Below are 20,818 nucleotides of genomic sequence, written 5' to 3'. Positions count from 1 at the left end.
ATATCTACAATGTATTTTGTCAGTTTGTTCCACTTAGAAACTCAGAAGCTGACTACACCCCTAGCAAACCGTCATGCTCTAATTAAATTGATATATGTGTGTACATATATATGTAAATTATTTTACATATATATTCAATTATTTTATCCACACACAAACATTCTATGTGAAAATAATTTCCTTCTCTTGCTTCCTTTCAGATATAAATACAGGTCTGAAGAAACAGTTACTGTAAATAGTTCAAGACCCTCAGAAAAAACACTCTTGAATGACAAGAACACGGATATTGTAATACTTTTTTTTTTTAAAGTAATATTTGTACCTTAACTAACTCATGTGAACTCTTATCTCAAACAACATTGCTTTTATATAACCAAATTTAAATGAAAACGTTTCCAATAGGCAGACATACAAAATATTTATTGTGTTACACACTACAGCTTTGGAAAAACTGGACTTCCTACTCACCCCAGGCAAAGTTGTTTGTTTGTTTTTGTTTTTGGGGAGGGTCTGCCAAATAAATAAAATCATTTTTACCTCATTATCTTCAATCACCATTGGACAGGGCAAGTGAGTAAACTGATTGCATTACTTCATAAGTATTTATGACAAATTTGAAAAGCAGTAATATTCTTACAGTACAGACACTTGCATATGACAGAACAGAGCTCAGCATAATAAAAAAATGCTACAATTAATTTCTGTAACTGTAGAGCTTTACATACAATGAAAAATCAAACTGCCATCCAGTATTACCCCACTAGTCTAAATTTGAGTTCTGTTTAAAGTGGGAGGAAGGCTAGGATGGGATTACCCACAATTATCACATCACATTACATCTCATTTCTCATCCTAACAGGCAGTATCATATGTTTCACTTAAGCTTAAAAATTGTAGAAAGCTCTGTTAAGACTTTTTAAAGACATCCAAGACATTAATTACACATTACACATATACAGTAGTAACAGTAATCATACAAAACTACCACTTCACTTGAAGACTAAGTTTGTTCATAATATTTCCATTACTTTTTATGATGAAATCTCAGTTTAACAAAAAAAAGTATCAAGCCATGCAGAAGTTAAAATAAATTAAATAAAAACAATGTGTTCAACTTCAAAAATGTGCAAGTTCTACAACTTATTTGGTACAACTCAAAGAGCTAAAGAGACTTCTCAAACATCACCACAAAGAAAAAAAAAAATCAAAAAACCTCACCAAGAAAAACTTGGATTAATGCAAAGGTCAATTCTTTTTTTTTTAAGTTATAAAAACCTAAAAACAGATGGCAGCAAGAAGAATTGCTTCTAAAACTTCACAAATTCTCAGGATTGGAGATACTGTTATTTTGCAACAGTCATGGTTCTGTATTCATGAGAAGTCTACCTCAATTATCAGGAATACAGTAAAAAGATGCAGCAGCCAAATCGAAGTGCAGTACTAAGTATATCATGGTGGATACAGGGGTACTGGACTTCTGAATTTCATCATCTTGATACTTGCTATGGGATTAAGCAAATCAAAATCTTCACCTTCTTTTAATATGTGACAAAGGCAGACAAAACTATTCTGCAAGATCACACAGACTTTCTTCTAAGCACTCCTAAATTCTGTGTATGGGGTTAATATTCAAAAAAGAAACTTACAGGCTTTTTGGTTTCTATCATTAAGAGGGATGGAGGCTTCTCATTAGATGGTTGGCTTGGTTGATTTTTTTGATCTGAAAATCGTGATGAAGGCTTATAGATTTTACCCCGTTTTTCATCTGTTTCATGTTCCTCTGAAATTAAAGGCAAATTTAAAACAAATTGTATTAACTAATGTTGCTCAATACCATTAGAAAGAATGCTGCTGCTCTTCAGTCTTGTTCATTCAATTCAATATATTATTTCATTTTTTAAAAGTGATGAAAAGCTTTCTGTAATTTAACATCTTTTAATATGAAGAAAAAGAACAAGATTAGGTATATTAAAACAAAGCACTTTTTTCCTCTGTGAAGTTTAAGACAAATCATGCCACTGTCTATTTAGTGAGTCAAAGCATAAAGTAGACTTTAGCAGCAAGTTTCCTTTGCTGCTTCTAATGTAACATACTAAATTTTAAAATACAATTCAAAACCAATCTTCATCTTTACTCAAAACCCAATGATCTATCATCCCCAAAAAAAGATTAGTTATACCTTTAGATGCATTAACGATTCCTCCTCTTACAAATGTTTTCACTTTATTACCATCACTTCCTTCAAAGGCAGCAAGGAATTCTTCATAAATTTCTGCAGCAGCCTTCTCATCCTCCTACATAGCAAATGTTAATCTATTTACTATCATCACAGAACAACCTTCACTAGACAGCTATTCTTAAATTAGCGATGTGGCATTCCTTTTTATTTTCTAGAGTTCATGCTACAAAATGCATCAAATGAGTTTCAATTTTAGACAAAATTCAAATTTCTGAGAAATGTGGGAAGAACACAGCACATAATATGTAAAGCAAATAAGCCCTGTATGCTCAAATATGACTGTTCATTTACAAGAGTTTACAAGGCAATTTAACATTCAAAAGATGCCAAATAGAAAAGATCATATGAAAGATCAGCATTATGACAGTACATATTCCATCTTATCCGTTACGATCAACCCATGTGATTGAAGGCAATTAACAGGATGACCTTTATGTATTTCCCAAAGAAGTTAAATCATTGACTTGATAAAGCAGAGTAAGACACTAAATTTAGCACTACAATGTTTCTTTAGAATATTTCCAACAACCTAGCAGGAGATATCCCACTGAAATATAGGCATAAAGTTCAAAGCCCCAAATTTTCAAAACTTCCACCTTACCAACTATAAGCTACATACTTTCTAAAACATGGATGCTCCTGAGTATCCTAAAATTCAGTATCAAATTTTATTTTTTTATTAACTGCAAAAGAAGTCATTAGACAAAAATATGTTTTACAGAGTAACAAGGATGCGTACTTAAACAATTTCAGAGACAACAGTTACTCTTTTTCATTACTGAAATCCAATGATAGAGAGCAAATGAAGAACAGAAAATAACCTAAGGTAACTGCTGTCTTCATCTTGAGCAACACAACAATCAATGGACTGTTGTAATTCAGTATTTCAGGAAGCCAAGAATGCCATGTTCTTGCCATGGATGCCAAGAACAAATTAAACATGTAAAATGCAATTCACTTTCATTCTTAGAAAACTACAATTATCAAAATAAAAAGATTTGGTAGTAAAGCTGGCTGTAATCTAAAAGCAGACTTATTTCAGCTCTGCACACAAAATATAATTTTCATTGTATACTCTTACCTTCTTCTTTAATTCTTCTTGCTCCTTCTTGCTCAGAGTCCTCTTGGCAGCACTCATTTTGCCAATACTGAATGCTTTAAGTTTGCTTTCCATTAGAGGCTGCAAAAGGAATAAGAGAACAAACATTAAACCATTTACAAAACAATTAAAATAATGTTAGTGTTTACCTTGGTCTAGAACAGAAACTTCCCACCTGAAGTGACTTAACCTAAACAAAACAAATAGGCTTCCTGTACTTCTCCCTGAACTTGCCATTATCTCATACAACCAAACAATTTCAATCTATGTTTTTTTAAAAATAAATCATCCTTGGTTTGGTGAGAAAGCTTTTAATATATCATTCAAACACAGCTGAAATCTGAAGGGTACTTGCTGTAAGAGCCTGGAGATCTTATCACTATGCAACACACAGTTTCTAAACCTTTGGAAATACATGCTTTGCACTACAGTTCCTTTCTGACCATTGCAATTTCCAGGAAAAAAAAAAAGTTCTAAAAACTTTTCTAAATATTTTGGCCAGAAGAATGTTTGAACAAGGTTGAACAGGTGTAGCTTAAGAATGGATGCTAAATTTCAGCTGTACTTCAAGGTTAAGTGTAGTATTTTTGCTTGAAGAAAATACATTCTTGAGGTTTTCAGCTACTACATAAATATAACAAACAACCTCGCATTTAGCTCCTATTTTTTTTCTATTTTAGGTAGTTTAATTCCTCCCTTCTTGAAACCCTGATGAAGGAAGGACTCTACATAACAGTCATTTCTGGAGAGTATGGACTTAGAATTCTCAGATTCCATTGAGGTAGTTAACAGTAAAGTATTGAGAGAAGAAAGACAACAGGATGAAGACCACATCCAAAAGACATGGGCAATGGGAATTAAAGGAGATAAAAGATAAGTAACTTCTTGGAAACACCTAGTTCAACAGTAATTCATAAAGAACAAGCACAAGAACAAGTAAAAAGCCCCAGAAAACCAAAATATAATCTATTAGCCTTTGTCTTCAAAATAGTTTTGATGCTCTTACAGACTGCAGTGATGCTTAAAACTATCACTTTTGCAATGACAATTCTTAAAAAAAAAAGCTCAATTTAATGAAACTTCAAGACAAATAAGGTGAAACACGTAACTGTTGCATTATCAAAAAGTTTCAGACACTAACTGCAAAAAGTTTTCTCTAGTAATCATCTTCTTTGTCAAGGTTTATTTCTAGTATCAGCTTCCTATTCAGAATTTTTTACATACAAAAAAAGAACAAATACCTTCAGTTTATAATCCTTGTTTAGTACCACAAACACCTCTTTTATGTGTGCCAAGAGTATGACCAAAATAGCTCATATTTCTTTGAAAAATGCTCCCTACTTCACTATTACAAGGAAAACTATCAGTTACAAATTAATGCAGCACTGTCTGTGGAGTTATCTGGTTTCTAACACTAAGTCTGTCAACTTGAGCTGCTGTCACAGGTTTATCAAGAGCTTTTAGTGCATCTGTGTGTTTTTAGACTTAATAAAATCCAGTTTTCCTGTTGTCTGAAAGATAGCTTATATTTCAGTATGACAAACAACACACAACCTTGGCAAAACATGGGCATATTGCTATGGCACAGCAATGCAGAAAAAACAAATATCACACTCCTACCCAAGGCTTATCCTGTCATCAGGAAATAATCTCTCACAATAATGTTAGAGGATACCTGCAGATCAGCCACATGAATATATGTTCTAGTGACACAAGGGAAGGAGCTGTAAGGTTAGAGTTTTGGCACTAAGATCTCCACAGTTTAAAAAGGATCTCAGAAAAAAAACCAAAAACCCAATACTGTCAAAGTGGCTGGAGAAATATAAAGTTAATAGAATTGAACTAATTTATGCCTGCTAGTTACATTCCAGTAGGCAATTATAGATTATTAACCATATGCAGCTTCACAGAATTCCTAATAATAGAGCTATACAAAACTTGAAGAACTTCCTCCTTCAAAAAATGGAAAAAAAATACAGTGAAAAGCGTAAAGCAAATGATGGGAGCAAAGAGGAAACTTCTAGCTGAGTAATCAATACACTGTATGAAAACGAACTCCCATTGAACGTAATGCTGCACTGACTATAAGAAAGCACAAAGTAGTGCAGTCCCAGTTCCATTGACAACACAAAATAATCAAAAGAGATTTAAGAGTAATTTTCAAAATTGTAGCAAGTAAAGCAAATCAATAGAAGTACCTACTTCTTTATGAAAAGTTTATGCAATCACAACTTGAATAATGTTATCTTACAAGCAATTTAACAGCTGGTAATTGACTTTTTCATATACAAAATCAAATTGAAATCTTGAAGAAAATCCAAACCACAGAATGAATTGTCCGGTATTAATGCTGTTTGGCTCTTGCTGCCTGTTTTTATTTTAGCTCAGAAAAAGGGAGGCCTTCAAGAAACGTACCAACCACATGACCAGGCAAAGGTCTCTTCAGTGGCAGGGGGGTGGGGAAGACAAGGTAATTATTCTTACCTTTTTTATGAGAAATGAAGGATGAAATTAGGGCCACACTATCACATTTTTGAGAAGCCAACTGTATACAAAAAGACACTTTAATACACAGTGACTCTTCTGATTAATCACCTCGTATTTTGAACTATTCCTCAGTATAAGAGAAAACTATACAGAGAGTCCTTACAGCTTCTTCCTGTTCAAGTACCTATTATGAATGCAATATAATACATCAGAGCTTCCTACACTAGAGGTTGTTTGAAAGTTTCAAGGAATATTTTAAAACATGGAAATCAATGGTTTATTTACAAACACCTACAGATTAGACACCCAATGCACCTGCAGCAAGTAGTTTTCTTTAGAGAACAGGCCTATTTTGAGTTTGTGGGGTTTGTTTGATTTTTTTGTTTTGGTCATCATTTTGGTTTAATTTGGGGTTTTTTAATGTTTTGGACTTACATGTGTATCAGCAGATCCAGTGGTGTGTACTGCATCTGGCACTCTGACCTGAAAAGAGAATGAAGAGGTGGTGAGGCACAGAAAAAGAAACAGACAAACAACCTCTATCCTTTTAATCCAGTTCTTCAAATGTGATTTTCATTTCAAGTTGAGTGTCCAAATACATTACATGTATCTTTGTTTTTGTGTATTTCAATGATATATCTGAACAGGGTCACAGTATGAACAATGTCAATATGAGGCAAGGGATTAAAGATAAATAGCTCTTGCTACCACTAAAAACTCTAAATTTCTAAGGCTGGACTTTATAAACAAGCAACTGACACCACTGCAAGGAAAAAAAAAAAAGTTTGTTATACAGAATCTGCAAGAGTTGTCATTAAAGGTGTTAACGGTTACATTTGATTTTGTCTTACTTTAAAATCATTTCCAAAACTGCTCTTAGTATATGTTCTGCATAGATGGAAGCTGGCCACCTCTAGAACACTACTTTAGGCCCAATTTGTGCTTATGTACTAATTAACATTATGACTTTAAACTGTAACTGAACTTTCATAAACCAGCGTATAAACAAAATTTATATAGGCTTTTTTTAAAATCGATTTTTTAATGTGTTTAAGTGATGGAGAACACTCCAACAATAGGACTGAACACTTTCTTAAATTATGTAACACCCAAATCCCAGAAAACCTCACTGACATAGTATCTATTTAGACATAACTGCCTGATGCACAATTTGTATCTAAATTGAAATTAAGTCAAAATAAAACACTTCCACTAGCTGAAATCTGTTTATTAGTTACAGAACATTAGCACTTCTCCTTATTACCAGGAATTTATAGTTCTACCACAAAGAGTAATATGTGATACTTATCTCCAGTCTTCCAAAACAGACAAGTATGAAAATGCTACTCTAGAAGGTAACTTACTAGACCTTGTTTTCATTTCACATTACGCTTTTTCATCAGCTATGATACAGACATTTATCTCTGGACAAGTATATTACTACGTTTTACAGTCAAATCAAGTTTAAAAAATGGTAGACAGCACTTCAAGAACCAGAACTAAGTCCACAAAGGTAAAGAGACACACAAAGATACAACCATCAAAAGGGAGAAGCAAAAGGCTCCTAGGAATATGTTAGAGGGTTTTTTTAAGAAAGAGAAAGAGGGAAAAAAAACAAACAAAAACCCCAATTATGTCTTATTCTCAAAGATCTCCCAAATCCACTTACCTGCAACACTATACATTACTCACAAGGCACATCTTTGCACATAAGTTAATAAAAAGTTTAGTTCATGTGTATCAGTAGCCGTTCATTAACACACATGTGAAAGCAAGTATCATAAGCATCTTTTACTAATAACATTTCCTGCAAACTTTTCCTCTGTATTTGGTGGTGGATATTTTTTTTGAGATTCACAACTGCCTGTGGCACTCAGATCAGTAATCTGTTATTGACAGTTCTACGTACTGCAAAAATGTAGCTTAAGGAAACCTGTCCTCCCCCAGAAGGTTTATGAATGTATAGCACAACATCACACTGATAAAAGAAAAACACTATGCAAAAGAATTACAGAGCTTAAAAACAGCATTCTTCCTGCTGCCAGCTGCCGCCCTGCGGCAACCAACACATTAGTTACAGTTCCACCCTTAAAATCAAGAATTTTCAGACCTGCAGTTAAAAAGATAAATCTCAAAGGTGGACTGATACAATGGCATCTACCTTAGTGTACTGAGAGATTTGAGACCTAGCACTGCTTGGGGGAAGTGTGTTTGGCAACAGCAGAATGAAATGACTATTTCTCAAATCTCCACATCTGTTTCATTTACAGAAGTTTTGGGAAGCGACACCTTCCAACAGGGACGGGTGCTGAAGCTGCTTACAGGGAGAACAACAAACATGGCATCAATCACAGTAACAAACAGTACCAACACTCAGTACAATAACAAGACACAATATCCTGAGGAAGAACATTTAAAAAAAGTAACAGAAACTAAATCTGTTTCTCCAGCAACAGAGCAGATGATACTGCTCAGAAAGGCTCTCAGTGCACAGTAGCACGCAGAGATTCTGCAGGCTAACAGAAGGAAAGCAGGCCAACAAACCAAAAAAAGTCTGGAAGTCGCTGAGCTAGAAGGACTGCCAAACCCACCAACAAGGACCACAGCACTGTGGAGCAAGTCACCCCAAAATGTTAGCCAAGACAATTTCTACTAAGGTGCACTCTTGAAACATCTAAGAGCAGTTTTAGCTTTTAAACCAACTTTATTCCACAGCAACTAGCAGCTTTGCAGAGCCACATTATTCTCCTCCTTAAACAATTCTTATTTTTAAGGTCTTCTCTTCCCTTCTATAAATTTAGTTCATACCTTTGGCACTGCTTCTGACCATCCACGCAACTGTACCCATAAAACACAAGACAAAATGATTCTTCACAAAATTACTCACTGCTCTCTGACAGTTTCTAACTAGCAGTTATTAAATAAACATTCTCACAGCACTGCACTTTGCATCCCTCTGCACTGCCTCGGTGAAAGGGGCAATTTTGTTTCCTAGGAGTTACACCTGCTGAGTTGACTCAGCAGAATCATAGTGTCTTTCTAATATTCGAAGAGCACTTCCGAAGATGTTGCCCACATGTATTGAAACCTGAAACAGGACTATTACTCCTCTTCTCATCATGTTAAGTAGCTCAACTGAACTGCTGAAAGAAATACACCCAAAGCTCTGTCCTGCACTTGATGATGTCTGAGATGTGAGGTTAACTCCTTCATGTTCAAAACACTGACAGAAAAAATGCAGAGAGTCCATCTTTCAGTCATTGCCAGCATAAACAGTATACAAATGTCCTCTTATTCCAACTCACCGCCTCTTCCACTCTGTGTTAAGCCTTTTTTTTTCTTTCCCTAAACCAGACTATTTTCTAGATGGATCACTTGTACTACACAGGTCCCTCCAAGAACTGTGCCAGCACAACTCAAGTAGCAATGCAGGCTGCTGAAATGGCATTTCAGTAAAATACGACCCTGTCAAACCACAGTCTTGGAGGTCAGGTCTCTCAAAGCTCCATTACTGAGTATAGCCAAGTCTACTCAACCTTCAAGAGAAAAAGAAAAAATCTTCAAAAGGACCATACACATGAGATTTATGACAAATTCCTATCAGAAAGCCAAAGCAGAGAGCCTCCTCTCAGATTCCAATGTTTAAATTTTCTTCCAGATTCATGGCAGCTTCCAAAGAAAACAGAGAAGAGATGACTGCTCTCCAAAATCTTCCTTCCTGTCAGCAGTACAAGTGCCCACAAATCCAGCTCTTCATAGTTTCTCCAAATTTAACCACCTCTGGGTAAAACTGGCACCATCATGTTATTTCACAAATAATTAACATACACTGTATAACATAAGCAAACATGTTTTTTTAATTAATACTGATGCTATTTAGTAAAACAACAAAGGGCAACAAAAGCTGCCACTAAAACCCCAAAGACAACCCCATGGCCAAAATTAAAATATTATTTTTACAACTGTAATGGCTACAACTTAAACATGAATAAAATCCCTGCCCTTGCAAAAACTGATAGCTTCAGGGTCAAGTGTTTACAAGAAACTATGGTGTAAGACACTTTTGCTCTGTTTCAACATCTTCCATTGATTCTGCCCCCATGCCAGGCAGCTGGTCATGCTGAACTAGATCACCCTTCCTGATCTAACTGATCACTTAAGAAAGAGTTGGGGAGGCTCAGCCAAACCAGTTTCCGATTCATAACAGGCTCCACCCACAAACACCCCCCCAATCACGCCAAATCAGCTAAAGAGGACAGTGTTTGGTTGGGAGGGAAGAAGTAGCTAAGGCTGGGACTGGTTTGTGTCAGCACTGATACCAAGGAAAAGCAAATGGAACCACAGCTTAAATTAAGATGTTAAATCCAGCAAAGGCAGGGAGGTTTCCAGCCCAAGTTGTCTTTTTTATTCTTCCTTTCTCTATCAGACTTTTGAGAAAACAAATGCTTGCAAACATTTGAAAATTATTTTATAAATAATCTGTTTACATTTACTGGAATAGTGCATATTAGTATTATTCACTATTTAAATAAACACCACTTGCAGACACAAAAGTAAATGGAAAATCATTTTCCATTTATAAGGAATGTTATTCCATTATAACCTTAAAGTCAGATGAACAGGAGCTGTCAACCTTGTACTGCTATAGAGGAAATACAGACAACACCTCATTTTACATTTCCATCAACAGAGGAACACACCTACACCTCTCCTGCTCCTGGTCACCAGCTGAACAGCAATACAGGGAAAGTTTCACCATCCTGCAGAATGCTACATCTAACCGGAATTCACCACATGTACAGATTTTACATTGCTATTTTTCATACACTTTAACTTGCCAAGGAAAGCTGTCCATTCACAACCAAGTAATCACTATTCTTCAACATTTAATTAACACATAACTTACTCAAAAGTCTGAGAAATATATTTAAGATTAAGGAATGTTAAAACATTTTTTAGATAGAGAAAGGGAAACCTAAAGCTTGGTTCAAGTGGATAATCTCTTCTGTCACCTGGAACCCAATCTGTACTGTATTATATGTAAGAGCAGTGAACATGCAATATAGTCACTGTTCTTGGAAGATGAAATAAGAAAATGGCAGAGTCACTGAGCAGCTAATATTTCATTACATCAGGATAACAACTGAACATAATCAGTATCTGCCATATCAGAATCATATCCTACACTGACTTCCTGTGCAGTCTTGGGCAATGTCTATTTTCTCTTCCTTAATATTGTCCTTTCCTATTTAGATTTCTGGAAATCTCAAGCACATATCTTGCTATGCTAATCTCAAAGACAAAGGAATAGATGATGCTTTTGCAACACATTTCACATCAGAGACTCTCAAACTTATTTAGGAGCTGACAGTATCGTAAAAAGCAGCTACTACCACAGCGACACAGGTTGTGAGTGCTCCTGGACCTGTATCATCTCCAGTGACGTTTTTCAAATGGTGAATCAAACAGATAATGCCTGACTGAAATAAATGTGATCTTACACTATAAAACAAAACTGGCTAGATGTTAAAAATCAGTACTCTGACACTAAGACTGAAGAACAAACGCCACCTGTTCTGAAGAGAAAGAACCTGTATCTTACTGTAAGTGTTAAAGCCTTCAATCACTAGGCCACAACTCTTCCCAGAACACAGAAAACGAAATGTCACTGTGTCTTCCCAGGAGGTAGGTTAGAAGCCAGCAAAGGCAAATCTTGGAAATGCCACTGAAATATATCCTGTGGAGTCTAGAGACATATTTTTTTGCCAGTACAATTATTCTTATGCCTCTCAAATACAATGCACCAAAAGAAATGGATCCTAAAGCTTCAATTTTTATATGTAAGTAAATGAATCTTAAAATGAGTTTTAAAAAATTAAAATGTTTGATAAAAAATTACTTTATGAAATTGAGAAAAATGGTTATTTGCTTACATTGTTAAATGATAAACATTTTCATGCAGACTGAACTAAAAATATGAATTTTTATCCTTGTGTGAATAAGCTAACTGAAAAAAATAAGAATATTACTAATTTCAGTACCATTATGTCATACTTCTTTCTGCAGACATCCGAAAAGCATCTCTATGGATATTCATATCACAAGCATTCATGAACTGACAAAAAAAGAAAAAAGACACCACATACACCCCCCCAAGGAAAGTTGAGATTGAAGAAAATAAATCCCAAGAGCTAGGCATGTCTTATTTTATTTCACTTTTCAACAACAATCTCATAGATTCAGGAATGTACTATCACTATTTTCTTTGGCACATAAAATAATATTGACAATACAAACCAAAATCTAGAAGGTAAAGGATGGGAAAAAGACTACTGGAAACACAGCATATACATCCAGAGTAATGGGAAGCTGAGGAGTGGGGGGAACTTCACGAAGAAGGCAAGATTCCTCAACAGGCCTCCACCGATTAACATACATGTTTGACTTTACGTTCTCTAGCAGTCCCACTGACCTCAATGGGATGGATGATTTGATATGAAGAGTTAAGTGTCTGCAGGCAGACACCTCTACAGAATTGAGATCCAGCACAGAAAACAACTCTTATAAATTATTATTGTATACTAAAAAAAATAGTATAATTCATCCAGAAATAGTAAGCAACAAAACAAAAAAGTCTATGACGCAACTGTGAAAAGAAACTCTTATCCCCATGGGTTGGTTTTGTGTACATGTTATCAGTGCAGTAATCAATAATTAAATTATTATTCTCTAATTATACATGAAATTCCAAAATGTCTTATTCCCTGGAAGCCATTCTCCATAAATTAAGAACTACTTTACTACTAAAGTTTTCTGTCCAGCTCTCACTTGCAGTTCCAAGCCAAGGGCAAGATCCAAAAAAACATTTCCTGGCAATATTCTGAATACATCATAAAAAGGAAACAAAAATAAAACTCTCCTACTCTGCTAACACCAACTGGGTAAACATGCAAAGGCTCTCAGTAACTACATTTCAGCTAGTTTCCTAGCAGCAAAATAAATTAATCCTGTTATAGCTGAATACAAAAATGGGTAAAAATTATTAATCGGTATAGCACTGGAAATTCCTGAGCCAAAATATGGCTTCTCCCTTGACTGATTTACACACTCAAAACGAAAAAAAAAAAAACAAACCCACAAAAAACAAAACAAAACAAAACAAACACCAAACAAACAAAAAACCCACAGCAAAATCTGGAATATTTATATACTTTTGGCCAAAAACCTTCAACAAAGCTGAGTGGAAGGGAGTGTCAGTCATCGCCAATTCTCGAACCGTCAAAAGCCAGTGTGTCCGCCAAAACTTATCTTACCCTCCGCTCTCCTGGCAGGAGGGGATGCTTAGAGAGCAGGCGGCTCTGGGCTGTTAGTACCCCCGGCCAGGCAGGCGCTGGTTTCAGCGCACAGCTCCGGGCGACTTTGCCAGAACTCCTGCACTACCTGGACTTCAGCAAATCCAACAACCAGTAATTACAGGAAGTAGAGCGGGTACTGTGAAAAGAGCAGGGAACGCCACGGCGATTTTTGTGAAATTTGTAATTTCATCGCAAATCAGAAGACGCTCGATCTCAAATTACCGATCTCCTTCCCACTCACAAACTGGAAACTAACCCGACGCGGGCTTCAGCCCACGGGAGGGTCAGGACTCCCAGCACGAGTGGGATTCAACCCGTCCACGGGCAGGGGTAAGACTCGGGCATTAACTAACGCTCCGCAGCCGCGGACGGGCCGGCCGGCACGGGGCGCCCCGCGCCCGCAGTTACTGCGCGCTCCGCCGGGCCCCCGCCCCCCTCCGCCGAGGGCACGGGGCCCGGAGAAGGCCACTGACACCAGCCCGGGACAGGGACGCGCCCAGGGCCGTCCCGGGGAGTGGGGATGCCCCGCGAGAGGCCCGGGCGCCCCGGCCCCGCCGCACCGCCCCCTTCCCGCCTCCCCACCCCCTCCCGGGGCCCGCAGCCACCCCGCGCAGAGAGCAGGGACGGAGCAGGCCGCGCCGCCCGCGCCTCGCCGCTCCGCCACTCCCGGGCCCCGCCGCCGCGCCGGCAGGCGGCGGCCGTGCCATCCGGCGGCGGAGTGGGCCGACGGGCCGCGGGCCGCCCCGCGGAACGGCCTCACCTTCCCACTGGCTTTCTGCGAGCCGCTGGGCGCCTTGTCCGCCATCTTGCCTCTCCCCTCGCTCAGCCCTAGCGGCAAGGAAGCGAGCGCCGATCCCACCGAGCGCGCGAGCGGAGGGCGGGAAGCCGATGGCCGAGCCACCGATGGGGCGGCCTCTGCCCGGGCTGGGCGGGGCCTGTGGCCGGGCCCGCTCCGCGGCGGGACCAGGCCGGGCGCAGCCGCGGCACCGCGCCTCGCCCGCAGCCCTCCGCCTCGGGCGGCGTCTGTGGCCTCCCAGGGCCTCTTGCTCTCACTTTAGCGGAAGAAAACCCGAATGAAGTCGCTGGGCGACCCAGATCTGCCAAGCAACCGTCTGCGGTGCTGCCGGCAGTGACAGGCAGCGGCGGGAGCCCGCGCCCGCCCGGCACCCGCGGGCCCCTCGGCGGCCGGCCTGGGGCGGAGCGCGGGCACGGGCCGTGGTGCTGAGCGCTGCGCTGCGGGGGGGGCACCAGCGCTTCCCCTGCCCGTGTGGAGGACCCACGGTCCCGCGGGGAAACCCTAACGCGAGGGGTCGGCATTCCACACAAAGCCCTGACCCGCGTTGCCTCAGCCCCTCGGAGGGGAGAGGCCCGTACAGATCCTGCAGAACCTTCCCCAGTCACCAGATGTTTTCCTACAAGACGTCAGCAGGTGACAGCTGGGAACAGCTCAGGCTGCCGGGCAATTAACCTCTTTCCTGCGGGCAGAGGTGGGGTGCAGTAGCAGGCTCGGCTGAGGGCCCTGGGAAGGCCCGTGGGGCCAGTGGTGTGCAGGGTTGGCGAGGCACAAGGTGTGGAAATGCCTGGAGTGCTCTTGGTCCACACCAAGGACCCAAAATGTGTTTTAGACAGGAAGGCTTTGCCCAGGATCAGGCTGGGCAGGACAGACAGTGTGTTGCATAGCTGCAGAGTCCTCTGCTTCGGCCATTCTGCACAGCTCTCATCCACTGACCCACAGACACCAAGCGGTGCATGGTCATACTGCTCAGAGGCAGGGTTTGCCTCTAAAGATCTAGCAAAGTGAAATAGAGGGAATGCTGTTTCGAACAGCATCAAAATTTTACATCAAATTGAGAAAAGCCCAGGAATAAATGGTGAAAAGCATAGCACAGCAAATCCTCCATCATAGCACACCACCACAGCAACTTTCTTTATTGCACCTTGCTTAACTAGAAATTATAACCAGAAGTCACATTACATTTATCATAAGTCTTGCACTCCCATGCTTTTATGGATTTTCAGCATGATGTGGGAGATGCTGGGGTTGAGATAATACTTAAGGAAAAGACAGTAGATCCACAGAAATGAATGAAAGCTTTAAATCCACCAACTCCCAACACCTACTGCCCTGTGAGCCACAGGAGGGAGCAGGGCCTACGCTAATAACCACATTTGTCAGCAGAGGATGAAGTGGGAGCTTCCAGAAAAGACAAAAAGAAAGCAAAAGGAGAGGGTGAGGAGGGGCAACTGCAGAGGACTGGAAGTTTAGAGAGGAGGGCAAAACCCTCAGAAAACCTCCCCTGCTGTGGGTGTGCATCCAGCTGCATGGGGAGATGGTCTGACGAGAGTGTGTTGCTCTGCCGGTAGCTATTACTGAGTCTCCCTCAAAGCCAGAAAATGCTGATCAATATGCAAGACCAGCAGCGTGGACAAAAAATCGTTTTTACAATGACTATTTTTTGCTCCCCCAGTGCAGGGCAGCCACGCTGGGGGTGCAGGCGGCGCTCCTCGGCACACCTGAGGTCAGGTTTGCTACATTACATGATTTCTACTTCCCAAGTCACACAAAACATAGCAAAATAATAAATAATAATCACCATCATTCTGTAGATGCAAATTGCTTTACGCTGCGATCCAATCAGCGGTTGGGCAGAAGTGCTGCTGCAACTAAGAAAAAGGTGAGGTATGCAAAGGGTAATGTGACAGAAATATGCATTTCTCCCTGCTTTTCAAGCCTTCTTCCACTGTTTGGAAAATAACATGCAAAATTTTTCTGGTAATGGATTTGCAGCTAAAGATGAAGAGATATCCGATATTTATTGAGCTCACTTCAGCAATAAGCAATTACAACAATAAGCGTTCGCTATACATACAGCTGACACAGTACCTTACCATCTGGGATCTCACCTTCTGCACTGGAGCATGGCTCTCTGTTTATGCAACCACCTGCACAGTTTTCTGGGAGCACCCCAAGGCTTTGCACAGATTCAAAGTGGAATTACTGATGGCTTCAAGGGAAGGAGGGAAAAATAAAGCCCACTCCTTGACAACAGGGCTTGGGGACAATTCCATCAGTCTTTTTAGGATTTTTTGAGCTCCAAATTTGCCTATAGAGGAACTCTTCCCCAGGAAGGAATTGTGTTGGCCGAGGAGCTTTAGAGATGGATTAGGCAGGATCTTACTGCTTCAGAATCCAAATCAAGTCCTTCTCTTCCCCCATCTTTTTCACTGTTCTCTTGAGAACCACCTCACCAGCTTGTAGAGCCACAGGATTAGTGTCATCTGTGACCTGCTTTTGGATTTTTTTAACATGGTAGTGCTCTCCTTGGACTGCAGTAATAAACCTGGTGTGAAAGAAAGACTGGCAGTTCTGGATAAAAAACAAACATCTAGCTAAAAAGAGGAATGTGCCCTTGGATGCTAGAGTTTTGGGGCCACCAATGTTTAGAAAATTTGTGCTCCATTTGGCCTCAATCCCTTTATTTAATCCACCTCATTAATCCTTTTTAATTATCCACCTCATTGTTTAAATCCTCTGCTTTCTGCTCAGCCTCAACACCCTTTTGTAATTAATAAACTGCACCAAATTAAGAGCATCATAATCCAGAGCATGCTGTGAAAAACAGGAAAGATATAGTTAGTTTCAAAGGTCATCTCTAAAGATAATTATTCAGAATTAACTGTACTTCTGAATTTGTGCTATTTTTAACCCATTGCAATAATACAGTAGCACTTGTGTATGGTTAGCGAATGACAACACATGTCAGTGTCTTGGTCTTAATGGGAGATGAAGAGGAGGAAGGAGAGAGGGAGGGAAAGGAAGCAGCAAGATGCAGAAATCTATGGAGAATTAATGGAAAGAGTGGACTAATAATAATATTAAAAAGCAAATATTAGACATTTTTCATTGTTGTGCAGTAGGTCTGGTTGCACGCAGACCTGGGAGTCATTAACTCTTGTTACAATGACAAATATCATTAGGCAATATATTAGGGAAAATCATGAATTACCATAAATAATTAACACTAGGCTACATTAAGTAAACCACACGCTGCGGCACACTACCCACAGTATGTCTTTCTGATGTTTTTTCCCCCAATTTCAGAGGAGCTCTCTCCCTTGCTCTTACCCCAGGCCAGGGCACAGCTGAACCTCTGCAATCCTTTTGCAAGGGTGGGTGTCAGGGAAGGGAAGAGGAAGGATTTAAAGTGCCATGAAGTTCCCTATCCTGTAGCAAGGGAAGCACATGTAAGGTTATGAGGTGGCAGACCAAGAGTAGGACAGAAGTGTAGCTGCTGGGTGTACAGGTTTGTAAGTCTGTGTGTGAGTCATTCCGTGCTCTCTGTAGTGGCTCACAGATCGCTAAAGCCACAGGCTGTGTGTGCTGTTTCCCCATTGCTTAGGCAGCAGTCTTCCAGCTACTTTTCCCTTATTCCACCCTCCATCTCCTCCTACCCGAGTCTGAAAACCGCTAGGCAAGGATTCTCAAAATAGGTAGACGCACACTCCCCCGTGTGCTCGTGTGTTGCTAGGAAGCTATGGGTGTGCAGCTCGGGAGGAGAGCGGGCAGAGGTGAGAGGCAGGCACCACAGGCAGCTGGAGCAGATAGGGGTTGCATTGACATGTTTTAGTAGGGACCCCTGGAATAACAAAACAGAGCCAGAGAGGGTGGCTGGGAGAGGGCCATTTGGCTCTGAGGCTCCCAGCAGCCTGGACTTGTTGCTACTGCTCTGTCTGCTGTCTTCTGGCCGGAGCCATCTCTGTGTTGCTCTATCTCTGGGTGCTGGTGCCCCAACTTCTCTCAGGTGTGAGTCCTGCTCTAGTCCTGCCGTTCAGTAGCCACTTTCCCTTCCAGGACCCCACTGCTTTCCTGGGACACTTGTCTTATCGGGAAACCTGGGTTCTTTCTCACCCCGGGACTTCTCAAGCGGTGAGGCCCATTACGCAAACCAGTCACAGGGACAACATCTGACTTGTACTGTCTGGCTGAGAAAGGTCGGTAATTTGCAGTCTATTTTCCAGGCATTAGTGCAAGTATTGAATGAAGGCTTAATTCCAGAAGTTCTCCTGCAGCTTCTTGTCAGAGACAATTAGCCTACGTGGCTGGAATCCAGATGTGCAAGTTTATCCGCTGTTTAAAAGCATAGAAGTTGAAGATGAGTGCAATACGAATCCTTCCTTTATCCATACCAAGAGTCCCTCCTTTCAGCTTACCAACAGTGAGTAGCAATTTGTGTTCTGGAAAACACCCTCACTCAGCACATACAAACAGAACAATTTCTTAGCCACGTACTTTGTAAGGGAGGGTTCAGTCCTGCAACCCTCGCAAAGGACAAGTTGTACTTTGCTCTTGCTATGAGCCCCTGGTAGGTGGGACAGTGTTGGATTCTGACCATGGAAAACATATATGAAATATGCATATGTACAATATGCTATTCTTCATCACAGTGAAATGAATTTCACTGCAATACTTATGTTCAGATTTGCTGCTGTCCAGAAAAATGCAAGTTCTACCCCTAATCTTTCAAAAACAAGAACTTAAAAAAGACAACCATTCAGAGACATTTTCCGAAAATGTGAAGTGTTTTTTCCCAGTTTTCTGTGTTTAGTTTTTTCAGATTATTTCAGATTGGTTTTATTGCTGGTTTTTAAAGCATAAAGAGCACAAACCCGAAAATACTCAACCTGAAGGTAAAAAGGACAGAAAATAGGAAACTCCTGATGAAAGAGAAGTTAAAATGAATATTGCTATGCAACCATGATGGTGTCAGTTATTGTTATTCCCTTTACCATATCTAGCTTTTCTCACCTCCAAGTGAGGTTTTAAAATACAAGTATCACTTTCACTTATCTTCATCTATTAAGGAATTATGCTTATAAAGCATAATTGTCCCTAATTAGTTACTCAAGGAGAAAATGATGCAAGGAATCCTGTTTATCCAGTCTGAAAAAGATAGTGGGGTAGAAACTCTAAAGGCAAGTTAATCTCTTCAATATTAGATCAAAGCACTGTGCCTACTCAATTATTAGAAAAGATTGTAATCACTGCAGTAGAAAGTTACCCATCAAAACATTATTTTCACGAGATACACGCAAAAGGATTTAAAAAAATTCACATAGAACAAAAGGACCATGTCTATGTATCTCTGAAGATGTTCTCCCAGAGAAACTGCAAGCGTGAGCTACAGTAGTCAAAGTTAGATGAGGCTAAAGCCTGTCTTTAACACCTACTCTTTTTAAATAAGCCAGATGCTATCCTTGCTTATGGTCAGTGGGGTTCCATGGAAGATGTCAGGGCAAAATCAGATTTGCTACAGAGATTATAGTGAAGATGCATAAAAATCCAGAGTAAACAAAGAGGTTAAATGGTTTTACTCGGGTAAAACTTATTAAGAAAGAAATCAGTAAAATCTGTCTTGAAGGTGAAAATATAGAAAAGAAAAAGAAATGAGAGAAACAGAGTTCTATGGTAAAGCAAGAGCTCTTAAGATTGATGTTTGGCAGTGTGAGTGGGTTGAATTGGGTGAGGCTAAAGGTATACCTTCAAAAGAATCTTAAATCTTCCAACCGCCACCGCTGCTTGTTCACAAGAAGACCTTCTCTCTAGTGGTGGATTTAAGTTAATTTCTTTTCTCATTCAGAAAGGCAATGGATAATAGGAGGGATAAGTACAACCTCTTCCCTAGTGTGCTGAGTATGTTAAGAATGCAAAAGATTAAATTAGGGGGGTTTTTCTAACCAAAAGGCATAATTGCACTGGGGAGGGTTGAAGGAATTCAGAATATTTTATAGGGATTTTGATATTTCAGACAAAATGATACCTTGTGAAAGGACTTCAACGATGAATAAAACAAAAGTATAATACATTTGGTATTTTAGCACATCTTTTTCTTTCAGTCTTCAGCCAGCACTGACTGACTTTATATTCCATTACTTACCTCATTAGGCACTGCCTTCATCAGTGTTTTAAGAGTCTTCTCAAAGGTTATTTGGCAAAAAAAGCCTGCAGAAAATTCTACACATTCTAGAAGAAACCCTGGTATATGCTGACCATACCCTTCTAAATATGAACTCTGGTTGGAGAAATACCGAGGGCTCTTCATGCACTACATTATGTGGACTCCTCTCTGTGACCTCCAAATGCCCTGATTTTCCCCGGCCTACCACATAATAGTCATGTAATAGTAACCTTGATGGACTACATATGAATAAGAGGCTATTTTGATGTTGTAAGTGCTTTAAATTGTAAGGTTCCCAGTATACTACTCCACAGCTGGCTTGGGAACAGAATAATTATCTCAGTGTAAGATGTATGCAGTTGTCTTTATGAAAGCCCAATCTTCCCTCAGAGACCGTTCTGCCCTATGAGGAGGCAGTCTTGGAAAAAAGCAAAAGAACCAGATCAGTAGTAATGAGTTTCATTAATGTGGCTGCTAAAGCTACATTGCTATCACTTGGCAATGATGTGAACTGTGACTTTAGAAGCTCTGAGATCTCCTGGGCACTTTCTGGCCACACAAGGAGACCCAGGTTATGTGTGTGTGACATCAGCAGAGCACTTGGGACAAGCCAAAGCTGGATCCCTGCACAGAGGCAGAGAATAGAAAATACATATTTATTTTACACTGCTTGTCTTTGTCT

At 40.0% G+C, this 20,818-nt stretch overlaps 1 protein-coding gene across 1 annotated transcript in view; it reads right to left on the bottom strand.

Moving 5' to 3' along the window:
• U2SURP (U2 snRNP associated SURP domain containing) overlaps window positions 1–14,028 on the bottom strand; it is a 46,552-nt gene extending 32,524 nt beyond the window's left edge. Inside the window, exons 1-6 of the mRNA XM_074912688.1 lie at window positions 13,941–14,028; window positions 6,261–6,308; window positions 3,321–3,419; window positions 2,180–2,294; window positions 1,647–1,780; window positions 469–510 (exon numbers count right to left, since the gene is read on the bottom strand). Of these exons, the coding sequence (XP_074768789.1) occupies window positions 469–510; window positions 1,647–1,780; window positions 2,180–2,294; window positions 3,321–3,419; window positions 6,261–6,308; window positions 13,941–13,985 (483 nt within the window). The 5' untranslated portion in view covers window positions 13,986–14,028. The remainder of the gene's footprint in view (window positions 1–468; window positions 511–1,646; window positions 1,781–2,179; window positions 2,295–3,320; window positions 3,420–6,260; window positions 6,309–13,940) is intronic.
• Between the last annotated feature and the right edge of the window lie 6,790 nt (window positions 14,029–20,818).

This window comes from Athene noctua, chromosome 8, assembly GCF_965140245.1.
Source record: "Athene noctua chromosome 8, bAthNoc1.hap1.1, whole genome shotgun sequence".
NCBI classification, from domain to species: domain Eukaryota; kingdom Metazoa; phylum Chordata; class Aves; order Strigiformes; family Strigidae; genus Athene; species Athene noctua.
The sequence above is the reverse complement of the archived record's forward strand: the minus strand, read 5'-3'. Positions and strand labels throughout refer to the sequence as shown.